Raw genomic sequence first — 19,782 nt, 5'->3', positions numbered from 1 at the left:
GCGTCTCTTCTTAAAAGAAAGAACTTTTCTTTTATATGTAGCGGTTAGTGAGAAACTGTCTTTGGCAGTTTCATTTCACACACGTCGCTTGGGGTAACCCATCATGGGTGGACCCTTATCCAATATCTCCCACTCACACATGATGGGACTATCTCTTTCTGTGCTTCTTTAAGGTTCATACATTAGTAAATATGTCATGTGACCATGCATACTTCGAGAGCACATTAGTCATGTATCTGTTAGGAATATATAACTTCTCGAATTGTGAAACTTAGGTTGTATGTTGTATGCAATACCCTAATAAGATCAATCAGCATCTCTTCCAGAGCTTTCCTGGAACTTGAATTCAAGGAATCAAAAATCTCCGTCCCACGGTCGATTGTTCGTGGGTGATCATCTGGGAGACCATCGGAGAAGGTCTTGAAGTGGAATCCAGGATACTGAGCAAAACGGGCTTGAATATCAGTGTAACGGAGGAGGCGTTTGTGGTTGTGGCCGGAGTTTAGAAAGGTGATATAGAGGCCTGCTAGGCTGAGGTGCTGTGCAAGCTGCAACATGGGGTTTATATGGCCTTGGACTGGGAAAGGAAAGATCAGTACATGAGGAGGGTGTGGCTTTTCTTCCATTGTAAGAAATATTATAGAGATAGATCGCTTAATGACAGTACTTGAATAACTTCTTAACTAATAGGTTATGCGTACAAAAAAAATATTAACGTCTAAACAAAAAAGTTGTAACTTCAGTTTCTACAGAAAATTCAAAAAAAAAATATATAATTAAAAGAAAGCATTAAACAGCATAAAAGGAAACAGAATTAAATCAAAATCCTCTTTATAGAATTTTTACGATAGCAATTATTCAACCCAATATATCAATTGCTTCTTCGACATTAATTAATTCTCTTCCCTCTTATTGATCATTAAAAAAGAAAAAAAAAAAAAAAGCTGCAAGATTGGGACAATTAAAGCTAAGCTTCAACATAGCAGTATACTACAACTAACATTCAGCTACAATGTGTTTGAAAGCTCATATTCCTTATGTCATTTATCAGAAGGTCTAAGTTGCCACGTGATGATCCACCATCACTAATACTTCTTCTAGCCAAAGTAGCCAAATTTTTGGCTGATTTCACAAACTCTTCCCTCCTCTCAACCATCACATCGTTAATCATTCTCTCAACCACCTTTCTATCACAAACATCTTTCATATCAATTCCAATTTTCCACACCTCACTCACAAACCTACTATTCAACGGTTGATCAGCTAAACATGGCCAACATATCATGGGAACCCCCGCCACTATACTCTCTAAAGTTGAGTTCCAACCACTGTGGGTCAAGAATCCACCGACTGCCTTGTGGGCCAAGACCTCCTCTTGTGGAGCCCAACCCACTATGTACCCTCTCTCCTTAGTCCCCTCCGCAAGCTCCATTGCGCTATCATCATCACCACCCACTGAACCCGGCCTAGTAACCCACAAGAACCTCTGTTTACTATTAACAAGTCCATGCCAGAACTCCAGGTATTGTTCTCTTGTTAGCATTGCAAGACTGCCAAAGCTCACATAGATTACAGATTGTGGAGGCTGTTTATCAAGCCATACCATGCAACTTCTATCCACTTCCCAGAGACTGTTTGATGATTTGAATGATTCCATATTATTTGAGGCTGCTAATCTTGTTTCGAGGTGCAGGTGGAGAGGTCCAATGGTGTAGATTTTGGGGCACTTAGTGCGTATATGAGATAGCATAGGTCCTTCTAAGTCTTCAAACGTGTTGAGTAGCAGAACATCGACTTCAGAGGACTTCAGAGTCGCATCCAAAACAAATTGAAAAATCCGGTCGTTTATGTCATTGTCTTTGCAAATGCCGGGGAGATCTCGGCCACGGAGAAAAGCTTCCATGCCTGGCACTGTCGTTATCAGACGATCCATGTCTTCATGACGTCCTTCAGTTAACAATGGAACAAACTTCAGGACTTTTTATTGAAAAATTAGCAAGAAATTTGTATGTAAACCTTTAAAAATAAATGAAAGAATTATCAATTGATCCCAATAGTTTCTAAAAATTAATGGAAGAGTGATCGAAACCTCTCAGTGGTATGTTGCCCGCTTGGATGAGTAGGGGAATGCAGAAATACGCCCAAATGGAACAAGCACTTACAGTGCGAAAATGAATGAGAGGAATTTTAAGCTCCTTAGCAACGTCAGGAACAAACCCCAAAATTCCATCTCCGATGATGCAGCTCACTGGCGGCAAAGTATCAATCAGCATCTTTTTAAGAAACGGCCGGGCACTTAAATACAAGGCATCGAACATCTCCGTAATTTGGTGAATTGTTCGCGGGTGATCATCTGGGAGACCATCAGAGAAGGTCTTGAACCTGAATCCAGGATACTGAGCAAAACGGGCATGAATATCAGTATAACGGAGGAGGCGTTTGTGGCTGTGGTGGGAGTTTAGGAAGGTGATACTGAGGCCTTGTAGGCTGAGGAGCTCGGCAAGCTTCAGCATAGAGTTTAGATGGCCTTGGAACGGGAGAGGAAAGATGAGTAGATGAGGAGAGTGTGGGTTTTCTTCCATTGTAGCTTTTACTCAGTTCTTTGCAAGAAAACCCTTGGCCTTCGTGAGGAATCTTGGTCAAATATTTGAATAAATAGAAGGAAACTTTACCTTATCTTTGTTGCACTATTTTCTATGGCTATTATGTTATTTAAAAAATAGGATATATATTTGTTGACTTATTGATCCAATTCAATCTCAAAATTAATCAAACTCAAATAAGATTTTTTTTTTATCTTGATTGGGACTTGTTTTCGTATTATCCAATTATATTCAACTGAAAATATTTTTCCAACTCTATTTAAATAAAAATAATTTTTTTTTCTTTCCTTTACCACTCTCTCTCTCATTTTTCTCTCCTTCGAATCTGAAAATTAATTTACCCAAGACCACCATTGTCAACTGCCACTACTGTTGACAGTCAATGTGGTCAGAACGATGCATGACTGGCTGGATCTGACCTATCGTTAGACCTGGCAAAACGGGTGGGTGGGCCGGGTACAGTCCAGGTTATACTGGTACAGGTCATACGGGTGCGGGTCCTTATACGGGTCGATATATACGGGTCCAATATGTTGGACCCGTGCCCTACCCTATACGGGTACGGGTGGACCCGCGGGTAGACCCGTTTTTTCTCTCTCCAGATTTTAGTTTTCTTTCACCCCTAATAGTTTTCAATTATGACAGTTACACCCCCAAAATTCCTGCAATTTTAATTTTTGACATTTACACCCCCTAAATCAACTACTCTAAATTCAATTCAATTAAGAATATAAACAAATATGAACCAAAATAAATAAATAACACATAAACAAACAATAACATATAATACAAAACTACAAATACCAACCAAAATAAACAAAAACAAAATCAATAAAACACAATTACACATAAACAAACAAAATAAGTCAATAAACTATAAATACGAATTAAAATAAACAAATACATAATTGTTTATTTCTAAAAAATAATATTTCTAATTTAGTATAAACAAATAAAATCAAACATAATTGTAAATAAAAAAAAAAAACTCTTGATATAATGAAATGCACAATTATATCAAGCCCATTCTCACTGGCTGGCTCTGTAGCCTTGTTTCGGTCTATTCTCTCTCCAAATCCATCCCCAAAAGTGGAGCCTTCTCGTCGTTAATATCGAAGTTGAGCGTAGCCCAGTTGAGAAATGAAGGGCTGGTTCTGGGTGTTTTTTGTGTTGGCAAGACTGGTGGCCACTTACTGGCAACAAGCGTTTTTGTGGGAGGTGGCTTTGAGTGGGGTCCATGAATTGAGGGTTAATGTTTTTGAAAAGGTTTTGCAGAGAGGCTTGGCGTTTTTTGAAGGTGGGTCTGTAATTTCGAGTACCTTAAATGCCCCTTGGTTTGCAGAGTCATGTAGATGTCTCTGTAAACCAATTCTACTGCTGAATTTTCTGTGTCTTGCAGACTTGCAGATTCTATGTTCCTCTCATTGGTGAGTGAGTGAAAAACTCTTGGCTTTGTTGTTGTTGATGGTTTTTCTCAACTGGGTTTGTTTGCTTTTTGGATTTTTCTGGTAAAGTTCGTAGCTTTATTTAGTTTGTTGTGGTTTTTTAATTGCTATTTAGGCCCGAACCAGGAATGGGAATGACTGACGATTGACGAAGCAACGAGTGACGAACTGACGAATCGAAGCTGGTTCCTCACTGACGATGAGATGCGGCCGCGATCTGAGACTGAGAGATCAGAGATGAGATGTTGAGATGAGAGTGAGACTGTAAGAGGGAGGCGTGAGCGTGATTCGTGATGAGTCTGATGACTGATGAGATGCGTGAGAGGGAGGCGTGACTGCGTGAGTGTGAACTGTGATCTCTATTCGTGATTCATGATTCCGATTCGTGATGACTGTGACTCTGTGAGAGGGAGGCGTGAGAGGGAGGCGTCAGGCGTGAGAGGGAGGCGTGAGTGTGAACTGTGATCTCTGCGTGATAAAAAATTAAAGACTTTTAGGGATTCAGACATTCAGTGAATAGTAGTAGCCTTGGCAAATACGGGTGCCCACGGGTTCACCCGTATGACCCGTGATTTATTGGACCGGGTACGGGTACGGGTCACAAAAAATGGGTTTAATTTATTGGACCCGTACCCTATATTTTTTACCCGGTTACGGACTGACCCGCGGGTCCAAACCCATTTTGCCAGGTCTACCTATCGTGTACCGATCTAATGGATTTGGCCAGAAACGGCCAAATTTTGGCCTGTTGTGCGGTCAATCCAGAAAGGATAATTCCCTATTAGAAGAGAAGATATTTAGATTGACTCAATTTGAAAGGAAGATATTCAGATTGACTTAGATTCTAACTAAGGTAGCCGAAGATCATGCAACTTCTTAATTTTACGTATTTGAATCTTATCTCAACTCTATCATGTAAATGAGTGCTATATAAACTCATCATAACTTGTTTTCAAGGGGGTAGGGCAATTGTTCTAAGCAAATTTTCCTAAGAATTATACTGCTCTCAAAAGCAATAAGATAACAGTGGACGTAAGCTTAAGTTCTAACTTGTCGAACCACCTTAAAAATCTTTGTGCCATCTTCTTCTTTACATTCAGTATTTGTTCATTGCTGATTATCAGTAATTACGAACACACTAGTTCCGATCCTACCAAGGTCAATCGGATCACTCTAGTTGGTGCAGATTTTTGTATCAACATTTTGGCGCTAGAATGAGGGTTTGAACACTCTGAGCTCTCTCTGTTTTCCAGCAGTTTCTTTTCCATCTTCCAACCACAAAAAAACTAGCCATGGCTACAACCCAAGTCACCAAATCCAACTCTAGAATTGAAGGTGCTGCCAGATGGGGAGTATTGAGCATGATAAATCATGATTATGGAAAAGTGGTAAACATAAGAGTTGTAGATCTTCGAGTAAGTTTTCCAACAGTTCAAGAATCGTCCAAATCCGAGGTCTGCAACTCAAGTGATCATCAAATTACTGAAGCATGTTCCAAACTCGCCATAACTCGTTAATGAGAGCGTGAACTCGCCATAACTCGTAAACAAGAGTACGAACTCGCCATAATTGGTAAACGAGACTGCAAACTCACCATAACTCATAAATGAGAGTGCAAACTCGCCATAACTCATTAATGAGAGAGCGATCTCGCCATAACTCGTTAATGAGAGTGCAAACTCGAGCATGATATAGTCTGAATATGGCAAAATGTTAAACATAAGAGTTGTAGCCCTTCAAGTAATATTTCCAATGGTCTAAGAATCGTCCAAATTTGAGATCTACAACTCAAGTTATCATTAAAATACTGAGGTATGTTCCAAACTTGTTAACGAAAGTGCAAAGCTTTTGTTTTAGAGCTCGTTTTAAGAGCTCTTCATTTTAGAGCTCGTTTTGAGAGCTCGTCATTTTAGAGCTCGTCTTTTTAGAGCTAGTTGTCTTAAAGTCAGTCTGTTTAGAGGTCGTTTTAAGAGCTCGTCATTTTAGAGATTGTTTTGAAAGCTCGCCGTTTTATAGCTTGTCATTTCAGAGCTCGCCATTTTATAGCTTGTCATTTCAGAGCTCACCATTTTGTAACTCGTCATTTTAGAGCTCTCCATATTATAGCTCGTCATTTTAGAGCTCGTTTTCAGAGCACGTTTTTTCTGAATCGTCGTTTCTAAAGCTCATAGTTTTTGAAGTCCGAACTCATGCACCTAGATCTTCAGCTTCAGATCGCACACCCAAACAAAGCTCTTCATGCTTTATGATCGACCTATGCTCTCAGATCAAGCTCTCCGTACTTTCTGATCCAGCTATGCTCTCAAATCAAGCTCTATGTGCTTTCTGATCGAGCTATGCTCTTAGATCAAGCTCTCTGTGCTTTCTGATCAAGCTCTACGTGCTTTCTAATTGAACTCCTCACACTCTCTGATCGAGCTTTTTATGCTCCCTGATTAAGCTCATAAGCTCGCTCATTCGCTTGAGATCATGTGTTCAAGATCTCTCAGATCTCATAAATCGCGCCAGGCATAACTCAAGTTCTTCAGTTCAAGATTGCAGCCTATAGTGTGACAACTATCCAGATCAAAGACATTAGTTTTTGAAGCATGATTACGCACTCCAAAAACTGGGGGGCTATTGTTGTGCGGTCAATCCGGAGAGGATAATTCCATATTATGAGAGAAGATATTTAGATTGGCTCAATTTGGAAAGAAGATATTCATATTGACTTAGACTCCAACTAAGGTAGTTGAAGATCATGCAACTTCCTAATTCTACGTATTTGAATCTTATCTCAACTCTATCATATAAATGAGTGCTATATAAACCCATCATAACTTGTTTTCAAGGGGGCTGGACAATTGTTCTAAGCAAATTTTCCTAGGAATTATACCGTTCTTTGTAAGCTCTCAAAAGCAATAAGATAATAGTGGACGTAGGCTCAAGTTCTAACTTGCCAAACCACCTTAAAAATCTTTGTGCCATCTTCTTCTTTACATTCATTATTTGTTCATTGTTGATTATCTGTAATCATTCACACACCAGTTTCGATCCTACCAAGGTCGATCAGATCACTCGGGTTAGTGCAAATTTCTATATCAACATGGCCGAGATCTGGCCGTTAACAATGGTCATAATCTAGTTGTCAATGGTCAGATTCTGGTCATAGATTTGTCCGTTTTCAGCCAGATCTGTGGGAGATTTGGCCAAAAATGGCCATATCGACGCACGACTGACCAGATCCAATCGATCGTGCACTGTTCCGGCAACTGCTGACTGCCATCCGATTGCCCTTTTGGGTGGCTGAGGTGCTTTAGTTCACTTTTAAACTGTTATTGTGGGGTTTAACTAAACTAACAAATGTAGAGGTTTAAAAAAATAATCTAAATATTTAAAAAAAATGTACTGAACAACTATTCTGCCTTAAAAAATAAAAACATTTTTCAAAAAATGTATCAAACAACTATTCAGCATTTTATCAAACTCTGATATACTTTTTCAGATATTTTACCAAACACATTTTTAGAATATGATCCAATTCAATTTTATTCAATTAATTCTGCTCACATGTCTTCTATACTTTATTATATGTTCCCAATCCAAAACATCGGATGCTGCAAATTGTATAAACTGTAACCTACTTGTCAGCAATTTTTTTATCTGAGCAGAATAATTTTGCTCTACTCTTCTATCTAGAACTGCACCCACATATTCATTTTATTGATACATTCAAACATCTGAAAGAAAAAAAACGTTGGCTTTCTAGCTTCTTCTTCTTGTACTTACCAACTCATGATTCCTTTAGTTTGTGATGGCCCGATCAGGAAAGTTTTTGAAAACTCAATTTTTCTCATTGGTTACAAGTTACGGCTTAATTTATAGTAGTGCAGGACAGTCAAAACAGAAATGAAACTTCAATTTTTTTCACAGCCTTTTGTTCTGCTAACTAATGAATTGTTCAATCTTGACTAATCAATATAGAATGGTCCAATGATGCAGATTGTACTATTGCTCCTTTGGTCCCTGTGACAAAAATTGTAAATTGAAATGGATGAATCTCAACCTTAGTTGCAAGCTATGACATCATTGGCTGCATCACTCTCATCAATTCATCCACCATCCTACATTAAAGTCTGAAAGAAAGGAATATGCATTCTTCATCAATGGCGTTGAGAGCCCTTCATTTGGGTTGTCAAATATAAATAGTCGTGATACTTTTTCATCTCACACACATTTTACATGAGCTCTATTTCTTATAATAATATTTCTTGTAAAGTAAAACTTCTTAATTTAGTTTCAAATTCCAATACTTCCGGATAAGATACTTTGCTGCCCATTTCTTGATTGATCAACAGAGAAGTCACAGTTCGTAAAACCTTGAACATGCTAGCTGTAGCAGCTCTCAGCTATAATGAGCTTGAGAGTTCATATCCCGTATATCATTTATCAGACGCTACAAGCAGGAACATGAAGATCCACCTTCACTGACACTTCTTCTAGTCAATGTAGCAAACTTATCAGCTGATTTCATGAACTCTGTTGTGCCTAAAAAGTCACACTGATGTCAGCTCTACCTAGAAGACAAAGTTTATTAGTTGTCAAGCCCAAACCGTCTCAATGATATTTTATATCAATCTTATCCCATTTTAAGATAAGGATTAAGGAGTGGTCCTCATGTGTCATGAGAACTTGCAAAAACACTCATTACATTGACCTCAAAGGTGTATAAATGGGCACCTCTCTTCGTGAAAAAAAGGTTGGCTGGGCATATGAGAGCTAGACAAACATTTGAGCTTTATTATTTTTTCTCTGTAAACAAAGCATTTCTCCATTTGTGTATGCCTTACTGACAATATCATAGAAATAGCCAAAGAATAATAAAAGAGCAGTGAACGTAGGATTTTCTTTAAGCATCTCAACCACTTTAAAAATAATATTTCATTTACTTCATTACATCTTTCCATTCACATGTAATTTCTAAGTCAGCTTAGCACTTTGCACATGCGAATCGTTAATGTCAAAATCCAACATCAACAATTTGACGCTAGTAGGAGGGGCTTGATTCACATTAGCTCTCCATATTTTTCTAGCAAGCCTCAAAATCTTCATGTCATCTGATATGAAAATCTGAGCAGGATAAATTCTGAATCTGGCGATGTGATAAACACAAAAGTTGTAGCCGTTCAAGTTAGTTTCCCAATGGTCCAAGAATCATCCAAATCTGAGGTCTACAACTCAAGTTATCATCAAAATAGTAAAGCCCATTCTAGATCAAAACTCTCAAATCGCGTGGTCAGATCGCAGATCACACGCTCAGATCTCACAGATCTTTAGCTTCAAATTGCGTGGCCAGATCGTAGATCACATGCATCAGAGCTCTCAGATTGCGTGGTCAAATCATAGATCCCATGCATTAGAGCTCTCCAATAGCGTGGTCAGATCACAGATTGCAAGCATCAGAGCTCTCCAATCGCGTGGTCAGATCGTAGATTGCATGCTCAAATCGCATGGTCAGATCGCAGATCGCAACTCAAATCGCTCTGATCTTCAACTTCAAATCGTGTGGTCAGATCGCATATTGAAAGCATCACAGCTCTCAGATCGCATGGTCAGATCACAAATTGCATGCTCAGATCGCTCTGATCTTTAGCTCTCGGATCTCATGGTTAGATCGCAAATCGCACGCATTCAATTTCTCATATAACGCGATCAAGATTTTTGAGATCATGTGTTCAAATCACTTAGATCGTGCTTCCGAGTGGCCAGATCGTGCTTTCGAGCACTTAGATCGTTGATCTTGTGTTCTCAGATCAAACTTTGCACTTTCTAATCAAACTTCTTGTATTCTCAGATCAAACCTCATGCCTTCTGTCAAACTCCTTGTATTCTCAGATCAAGCTTCGCGCTTTTTGATCGAATTCCTTCTGTTTTTTGATTAAACTCCTTAAACTCTTAGATCGCAAAGAGTTCTCAAGCTCTCAGATCGTAAAAAGCTCTCGAGTTCTCAGATCGAGCTCCTTATTATCTCAAATCGAGCTCCTGATGCTCTCTGATCAAGGTCCTTATGATCTTAGATTGAGCCTTTCATGCTCTTTAATCCAGATCCTTATGCTCTTTGATTGAGCTCTTTATGATCTCAAATTGAGCTCCTTATGCTCTCCAATCGAGCTCCTTATGCTCTCTGATTAAGCTCATAAGCTCGCTTGTTTGCTTGAGATCGCGTGTATCAAATCGTTAAGATCGCACGCCTCAGACTCTCAGGTCGAACCTCTATCAGATCGCGATCAGCTCCTAACTCTCAAATCACGATCAGCTCCTAACTCTCAAATCACGATCAGCTCTTAGCTCTAAGATTGCGAATAGCCTCAGGTCATGTTCTTAACTCTCAAATTGTAATCAGTTCTCAGATCATGACCAGTTGCTAGCGTAAAAAAAACAAAAAAACAAAAAAAAAACGCGAAGAAAACTCAAAACAGCCCCAAAACATGCCAAAAAGGTGGATTTTGGCCCTAAAAATGGTCACAGCTAGGTTCCCCATAGCCATGATGTAGAGCTCGAAACGAACTTTCTGTGGATATCTTATGGGCACCAAAACTCCTCCCGAATCAAAAGTTATGGCTGTTTTAAGTTGGCTTGTTCGTTTAAGGCCTCTAAGCCGTGCGTTTGGGCTTCTGACATCAGCTTTCTTCAGGAATTCATCTACTGGACATTTTATGTCAGTTATCATATCGTGATTAGCTTCGAATCGCTCCAAGCTCTCAGATCGCAGTCTTAGCTCTCAACACCCGATCGTGCCAAGCATAGTCCGAGCTCTTCAGTTTGAGACTGCAGCCTATAGTGTGACAACCATTCAGACCTAAGACATGAGTTTTTGAAGTGCAATTATGCACTCTAAAAATTGGGGGGTTTTTTTGGTGCCTAAAAAGTCACACTGATGTCAACTCTACCTAGAAGACAAAGTGTATTAACTGTCAAGCCCAAACCGCCTCAAAGATATTTTATATCAATCTTATCATATTTTAAGATAAGGATTAAGGAGTGGTCCCCATGTGTCATGACAAATTATAAAAACACTCATTACATTGACCTCAAAGGTGTATAAATAGGCACATCTCTTCGTGAAAAAGGGGCCGGTTGGACATATGAGAGCTAGACAAACATTTGAGCTTTAATATTTTTTTCTCTGTAAACAAAGTATTTCTCCATTTTTGTACGCCTTACAAGCAATATCATAGAAATAGCCATAGAATAATAAAAGAACAATGGACGTAGGATTCGTTTTAAGCATCCGAACCACTTTAAAAATCATCTTCTATTTACTTCATTACATCTTTTCATTCATGTGTAATTTCTAAGTCAGCCTAGCACTTTGCACTTTACACTTGCGAATTGTTGGTCTCAAAATCCATCATGAACAAACTCCTTCCTCCTCTCCATCATTAGATAGTTTACCATCTTCTCAAAAACCTTTCTATCGCACAAGTCCTTCGTATCAATCCCAATTTTCCACACCTCACTCACAAACTTATCATTCACCTTTGATCAGCAAAAGTTGGCCAACATATCATGGAAACCCCCACTACTATACTTTTTAAAGTTGTCGATTGCCTACCGATTACCATCCACTGTGGATGAAGAACTTACCGATTGCCTTGTGGCCCAGCATTTCCTCTTGTAGAGCCCAACCCACTAGATATCGTCTCTCATTTGTCCCTTTCAAAAGCTCCTTTGTGCTATCATATTCTTCACCACCCATAGAGCCTGGCCTAATAACCCACAAGAACCTCTGTTATATTATTAACAAGCCCATACCAGAACTCCATCAATTGTTCTCTTGTTAATACTGCAAGACTTCCAAAGCTTACGTAGATTACTGATTGCGGAGGCTTTTTATCAAGCAATGACATGCAACTTTTATCCACTTCCCATAGACTGTTTGAAGATTGAGATGGTTTCATACCATTTGAGGATGTAACAAAATGAAGAACAAAGAAGAATCTGTAACAAGATGAAGAACAGAGAAGAATCATCTGTAACAAAATGAAGAACATAGAAGAATCATCCAAGAAGATGGAGAGAAAAATGTTCTTATATCTGATATTAATTAACTATACATAACTGTCTATATACTATTACAAAGGAATCTTCTAACAACCTATAAAGGGGAGAATACATTATTGCCCCTCTGTACGACTCAGCAAACAGAAATGCAGAAAACAGAATGTACAGCAAACCAAAATAAATAACATAAAAGAATAATGAAATCATCCTTCTTCAATAATGGCCACGTTCCCTTTGTTTGAATGTGGTTTATTATTCTCCAATACCCCCCTGAAAGATGGAGAGTGGAGGTTGAGAACTCTCATCTTGGATAAGTGAGAATGACGAACAATAGATGACAAAGCTTTAGTCAAAAGATCAGCCAACTGTTTGGAGGTTGGAACATAAAAAGTTTTGATGCTACCCTCTTGAATCTTGTCATGAATCAAGTGACAATCAAGCTCGATGTGTTTCATCCTCTCGTGGAAGACGGGGTTGGCGGCAATATGGATGGTAGCTTGGTTATCACAGTGCAAGGCAACGGCTTGAGGGTGAGAAACCTAGAGAGCGGAAAGTAGAAATCGCAGCCAGGTAAGCTCACAACATATAGCTACCATCAATCAATACTCAGCCTCGGCTGAGGATCGAGAAACAACGGGCTACTTCTTCGATTTCCATGAAATCAATAATGAACCAAGGAAGATGCAATACCCAATGACTGAGCGTCTAGTGTCAGGACAGGAGGCCCAATCCGAGTCACAAAAAGTGGTGAGCTGAAGTGAGGAAGAGCTGGGTAGAAGTAACCCCTGACCCGGTGCAGCTTTGAGATACTTGAGAATTTTCTAAGCAGCAGAGAGATGAAAATTAGTTGGGGCAGCCATAAATTGACTCAAAGTTTGCACACTGTAACAGATGTCAGGTCGAGTAATTGTAAGATAGAGAAGACGACCAATCAATCTTCTATACACACTCGGGTCTGATAGGGGTTGGCCACAAGATTGAGTTAACTTGAGGTTTTGTTCCATGGGAACCTTAGTAGGTTTGCTGCCCAAAGTTCCAGAATCAGCTAAAATGTCCAAAGTGTACTTTCTTTGACATAAAAAGATACCTTTAGAGGAGCGGGCAATCTCAATGCCAAGAAAATACCTCAAAGAGTCGAGGTCCTTTATCTTAAATTTGCTATCAAGAAAGAGTTTCAACTAGCTGACAGAATTAATGTCATTGCTAGCCACAAGTATGTCATCGACATACACTAATAAAGCTGTGAAAGAACCATTATTTTCCTTTGTGAAGAGGCTATAATCAGCCTTTGATTGTGAAAAACCAGATTCAAGTAGCGATTGAGAAAATTTAGAGTACCATTGCCTTGATGCTTGCTTGAGGCCATATAAACTCTTTAATAGTTTGCAGACTTGAGTGGGTGTCCCTTTGGTATAGCCAAGAGGTTTCTTCATGTAAATATCCTCATGTAAATCCCCATGTAAAAAGGCATTATTTACATCAAATTGATGTAAATGCCATCCCTTAACAGAAGCAATTGCTAAGAGGCATCTCACAGTTACCAACTTGGTAACAGGAGAGAATGTCTCATGATAATCCACCCCTTCAAGTTATGTGTAGCCCTTGGCTACCAAGCGGGCCTTCAACCTCTCAACAGACCCATTGGAATGGTACTTGATTTTGTAAACATATTTACAATCGATGGGCACTTTTTCTGGAGGTAAATCTGTAAGTTGCCGAGTGTTGTTAGCTTCTATGGCAGCTAGTTCTTTATCCATGGCTTGACACCAGTTTGGATGTTTGAGAGCTTGGCGGTATGATTGTGGTTCAAAATGGGTGGAAAGGGTAGTGGAGAAAGCTTGGTAAGAAGGAGAAAAAACATGATAAGATAAGCAATTAGCAAGTGGGAAAGAAGTACCTTGTATAGGACGTAGCTGCTGAGGCAACAACTGGATGGAAGAAGTGAGAGCCTTCTGTTGACAATGATAATCCTGTAGAAATTTGGGTGCACTCTTAGTTCTGGTGGACTTGCGAGGGAGAGGAGGAGGGGGTGGTGGTGGGGCAGGAATGGAAGATTGGTAGGATGGTGAGGAAAATGGAGAATGAGAAGGAGAGATAGGCTGAGTTATCTCATGAGGAAAATTAAGTAGTGAAGGAGATTGAAATGTACTGGAAGGCGGAGAAGCAGAAGGGGGTAAAGTTGAGTGCGGTGGACAAAAATTAAAAGGTGTTGTTGCGATGAGAGGAATAGAAGGAATAGGAGATGGAGCAGGAAGCGAGATGCTTGTATTGAATGGAAAAACTCTTTCATGAAACACAACATCCCGAGAAATAAAAATTTATTCAGTTTGTAAATCTAATAATTTATAGCCTTTCACTGCAAAAGTGTAGCCCAGAAATACACTTTTCCTACCTCTCGGATCAAACTTCTTTCCTCCATGGGATAAGGTTAAAACAAAAGTAAGACAGCCAAAAACTCTCATATGATGGTAAATGGGTGGCTTATGAAAAAGACTTTCAAAATGAGTTTTATTATGAAGTAATGGTGTGAGTGTTCTATTTATAATGTAAACAGCAATTAGTATGCAATCACTCTAGTATTTAAGGGGAATATTGGACAGGAATCTTAAGGCCCAAGCCACATTCATGATGTGTTGGTGTTTGCGCTCAACTATCCCATTTTGTTGGGGTGCTTCAACACAATTAGTTTGGTGGATAATACCCTTAGATTTAAAAAAATCTGTCATAAGGAATTCCTTGCCATTATCACTTCTGAACATTTTAATTCTAGTCTGAAATTGAGTTTCAATTAAGGAGTAAAAACTTTCAATACAAGATCTCACATCAAATTTATGTTTGAGCATATAGACACAGGTGGTCCTTGAGAAATCATCAACAAAAGTAAGGAAAAATCGAGAACCATCAATTGCAATTGTGGGGTTGGGGCCCCAAATGTCACAGTGAACAAGATCAAAAGCGTTAATAGATTTATTTGTGGAAATGGGAAAAGAAAGTCGATGCTGCTTGGCCAAAGGGCAAACACAGCAAGAAGGTGTATTAGAAGAACTCAGGTTCTATTTGACAAGAGGATCATCAATTAAAAAAAGCCTAGAGAATGAAATGTGCCCAAGTCTACAATGCCACAAATCAGAAGACGAATCCTTATATGTAACAGAGGCACTAAGAAGCTAGTAAAACATCAACTAAAGCTGAGGGTGAGGGTGACACACTAAAACGTAGCAGGTGATACAGACCATGCCTCACTTCACCCATCCCAATCATTGTCCAAGATGCTAAGTCCTGTACAAAACATGAATGAGAAAAGAAAATAAGGCAGCAAGAAGAATGGAGAGCAAGCTTTTTAGCAGAAATTAAATTGAAATTGAAAGAAGGGACACAAAGCACATTTTGAAGGACTAAATTCTCATATAAGTGTACAACACCAATGTGAGAAATAGGGACATCTGCACCATTAGGTAATTTAACTAAAGAAGATACAGTGGTCGTGATGGATGAATAGAGAGATGGACAACAGATCATGTGATCTGTTGCTCCAGTGTCTATTATCCAAGGAGTGGTGTGTGTTTGAGTTGATAAACAAGAAACCATACCAGAGATGTTAAAGTTGGGGACATGCTTAAAGGATGAGGAAGGCGGAGTAACAGACATGGTGGCCATGGCTGAACTGATGCCCTTAGAGTGCAACAAAGCCAGGAGTTGATTATATTGACCTTTGGTAAGAGCCATAGTCTTAGAGGACTCTTCATCATGACCATCAGTAGAGCATGCTCGAGAAGGAGCAATAACAGCAGCAGCAAAGTTTTTATTCTTGCCATAAAGCTTATGGCCAGGGGGGGTACCCATTTAATTTGTAACATTTTTCAACAGAATGGCCAGTCATATTGCAATGGGTACACAAAGGTGGGGTTGCATTTCCTGCTTTGAAGCAATTCTCAAGAAAGTGACCTTGGATTTTGCAATGAGTGCAATATGGACGACTTGATTTCTGGGCTATAGAGTTATGAAATTTCTGGGCAGGTTTGGGAAAATAGGGGTTGGTTTTAGCCATCATGGCCATGAGATCAGGATTAGAGGTTTGGGTAAGCATGAGGTGTTTTCGTTCTTGCTGTTGAATCATGGAAAAAACTCGATTAAGGGGGGGAAGGGGTTCAAGAAGCATAATCTGATCTCTTGAAGGGGAATAAGAATCAGATAAACCCATTAGAAACTATATGACATAATCACGATCGTATCGATCATTTAAGATTTTCAGCTTGCCACAATCACACACAGGTATGGGGTCATAGATAGCCAATTCATCCCATAAAACTTTTAAACGACCAAAAAAGGTGCTAATGGAATCCTGACCTTGAGAGAGGCTAGCAAGATCCCGTTTGAGTTGAAAAATGCGAGAACCATTTTGTTGAGTAAAACGGTCTTGAAGTTCAAGCCAGAGAGTGCGAGAATCGTCAACCAAAGCAAGACGGGTTTTAACAGAAGAACTTACAGAATTTTGAAGCCAAGAGACGACTAAATCGTTGCAACGTTCCCATGCTTAAAAAATTGGATCATTGGCATCACATGGTTTGGAAAGGGTCCCATTGATGAAACCAAGCTTGTTCTTCGCTCGAAGAGCACGGCTAACAGCTCGAGACCAATTGACATAATTGTCAGCAGTCAAGAGATCGGAAACTAAGGCAGCAGCGGGATTGTTACCATTATCGATGCGAAAGGGGTTGAAAGGATCTGAAAATTTGAGAAACTTTTCGTTAGGGTTTTTGGGAGGAGGTGTTTTAGGATTGGTATTTTCAGAGCTAGATTCGTTAGGATTTTGGGAAAGAAGTGTTTTAGGATCAGTATTTTCAGAGCTAGACATGGTAGGGGTTTTGAATCGAGGGGAGCTCTGATGCCATGTAACAAAATGAAGAATAGAGAAGAATCGTCCAAGAAGATGGAGAGAGAAATGTTCTCTGATCTTATATTAATTAGCTATACACAGCTGTCTATATACTATTACAAAGGAATCTTCTAACAACCTACATTATTGCCCCTCTGTACAACTCAGCAAACAGAAATGCAGAAAACAGAATATACAACAAACCAAAATAAATAATAGAAAAAAATAATGAAATCATCCTTCTTCAATAATGGACACGTTCCCTTTGTTTGAATGTGGTGTATTATGCTCCAATAGAGGAGGCAAGTCTTGTTTTGAGGTGCAAGTGGAGAGGTCCAACGGTGTAGATTTTGGGGCACTTAGTGCGTACACGGTATGTGTGATAGTATAGGTCCATCTAAGTCTTCAAACGTGCTGAATAGCAGAGAGTGGACTTCAGATGACTTTGCAGTCTCATCCAATACCAGTTGGAAACCCACATCGTTTATGTCACAAAATTAAGATGGGAAGATCCTGGAATCAGAGAAAAACTTCCATGCCTGGCACTGTTGTTATCAAATTGATCCATATGTCCACTTTCTTCATTTAGTAAAGTAATTAACCTTAGGTCTCGTTTTGAAAATTCAGCAAGAATTTCTGGGGTAATACTTCCTTCCCGGATTTATAAATGTTAGTAAACCACTTGTCCAGTCAGATACTTCCTTCCAGGATATATAAATGGATTTAATGGAAATTGTTCTTGTTTAAACAGATTAATTTGCATTAATTATGAAGAATGCCCAGAAAGAATAAGCGCTTGCATTGCGAAATGGAATGAGGGGAATTTTAAACGCCATAGCAAAAAACCCCCACTATTCCATCTCCTTAATGCAGCTCACTGACGGCCTAGTGGCAATTAGCAACTCTTTCATAAATATCCTGGCAGTTAAAGTCAAGCCGTTGAATATCTCCGTCACTCGGTCGCCTGTTCGGGGTGGATCCGCTTGGAGACCATTAGAGTAGGTCTTGAACTTGAATCCAGGATACTGAGCAAAACGGGGATGACTATCAGTGTGACGGAGGAGGCGTGTGTGATTGTGGTGGGAGGTTAGGAAGGTGATATTGAGGCCAGTTTGGGCGAGGAGCTCGGCAAGATTCAGCATAGAGTTTAAATGGCCTTCGATTGGGAAAGGAAAGATCAGTACACCAGGAGATTGTGGTTTTTCTTCCATTGTGGACATTACTCTGTAATTCGCTAGAGATCAGACTTGAAAGAATAATTAAAAGTAGATATTTATGATGAAAAAGAAAAACATATTTCTCAGGTTTTATGTGTGAAAAATACAAAAAGATTATTCCCTTAAAAAACATTCCTAACTCATTTTTATGGAACTTATAGTAACAAGAGAGAGAATAAATGACGCAGAAACACGGGAAACACAAAATTCATGAGAACTAATAAAAAAACAAAAAAAATAAAAATCAAGCGGCTTTATTCTGATTTGTAGCAGCACATTCAACAATTCTTCTTCTTCATTATGATTTAGTTTGTTTTACCGAAGTGATGAAAAACCTGCAAACTTGAGACCATGCTAACTTTAGGAACTCTCAGATTGTGAGCTCATTTCCCTTATGTCATTTATCAGACGGTTCAAGTTGCCCCAGGAAGATCCACCTTCACTAATAATTTTTCTAGCCAAAGTAGCAAACTTATCAGCTGATTTCACAAACTCCTCCCTTCTGTCCACCATCAAATCTATAACCATCTTCTCAACGACCTTTCTATCACATACATCTTTCATATCAAGCCCAATTTTCCAAACCTCACTCACAAACCGACTATTCACCGGTTGATCAGCAAAACTTGGCCAACATATCATGGGAATCCCAGCTGCTATACTCTCTATAGTTGAATTCCACCCACTGTGGGTTAAGAACCCACCGATTGCCCTATGGGCCAACACCTCCTCTTGTGGAGCCCAACCCACTATGTATCCTCTCTCTTTTGTCCCTTCCACAAGCTCCTTTCTGGTATCATCTTCAGCACCCACAGAACCCGGCCTAATAACCCACAAGAACCTTTGTTTACTGTTAACAAGCCCGTACCAGAATTCCATCAATTGATCTTTGCTAAAACTCCATTACTGCCGAAGCTCACATAGATTACAGATTGTGAAGGCTGTTTATCAAGCCATGACATGCAACTTTTGTCCACTTCCCAGAGACTGCTTGAAGATTGAGATGGTTTCATACCATTTGAGGCGGCAAGTCTTGCTTGGAGGTGCAAGTGGAGAGGTCCAACGGTGTATATTTTGGGACACTTAGAGCGTATATGTGAAAGTATAGGTCCATCTAAGTCTTCAAACGTGTTTAACAGCAGACCATCGACTTCAGATGACTTTTCAGTCACATTCGTAACAAATTGCAAAAACCCGTCGCTGATGTCATTGACTCTGCAAAAGCTGGGTAGATCTCGGCCACGGAGAAAATCTTCCATGCCTGGCACAGTCGTTAACAGACGATCCATGTCTTCATATCCTTCAATTGGTTATGCAACTAACTTTAGGACTGGTTGTTGAAAGGTTAGAAAGAAATATAATTTTCATGTGAAGTTATACGTTGTGTTAATTTGATTGGAGAGTTTTAGGCCACAACAAAAAATACAAAATATATAATGGAAGGTTGAGCGTTCTATAATACCTTTCAAGGGCAACTCGCCTGCTTGGATTAGTTCTTGAACACAGAAATATGTCCAAAAAGAAGAAGCACTTGCAGTACGAAAATGAATGAGTGGAATTTTAAGCTCCTTAACTACGTCACTAACAAACCCCAAAAT

General features: G+C 39.4%; 1 protein-coding gene and 2 pseudogenes across 1 annotated transcript; all 3 read right to left on the bottom strand.

The window, feature by feature from the left end:
- Window positions 1-810: 810 nt before the first annotated feature.
- LOC116131767 (7-deoxyloganetic acid glucosyltransferase-like) lies at window positions 811-2,653 on the bottom strand. Its single transcript, XM_031417446.1, has 2 exons — window positions 2,090-2,653; window positions 811-1,947 (listed from the first exon to the last, which is right to left on the bottom strand). Exons 1-2 carry the CDS (start codon window positions 2,580-2,582, stop codon window positions 1,004-1,006), a joined length of 1,437 nt encoding a protein of 478 aa, XP_031273306.1. The 5' UTR covers window positions 2,583-2,653; the 3' UTR covers window positions 811-1,003.
- Window positions 2,654-8,432: 5,779 nt separating this feature from the next.
- LOC116131760 lies at window positions 8,433-18,178 on the bottom strand (annotated as a pseudogene).
- Window positions 18,179-18,324: 146 nt separating this feature from the next.
- Window positions 18,325-19,779, bottom strand: LOC116131759 (annotated as a pseudogene).
- Window positions 19,780-19,782: the final 3 nt, after the last annotated feature.

Source organism: Pistacia vera, unplaced genomic scaffold, assembly GCF_008641045.1.
Source record: "Pistacia vera cultivar Batoury unplaced genomic scaffold, PisVer_v2 Contig241, whole genome shotgun sequence".
Classification (NCBI taxonomy): Eukaryota; Viridiplantae; Streptophyta; class Magnoliopsida; order Sapindales; family Anacardiaceae; genus Pistacia; species Pistacia vera.
The sequence above is the reverse complement of the archived record's forward strand: the minus strand, read 5'-3'. Positions and strand labels throughout refer to the sequence as shown.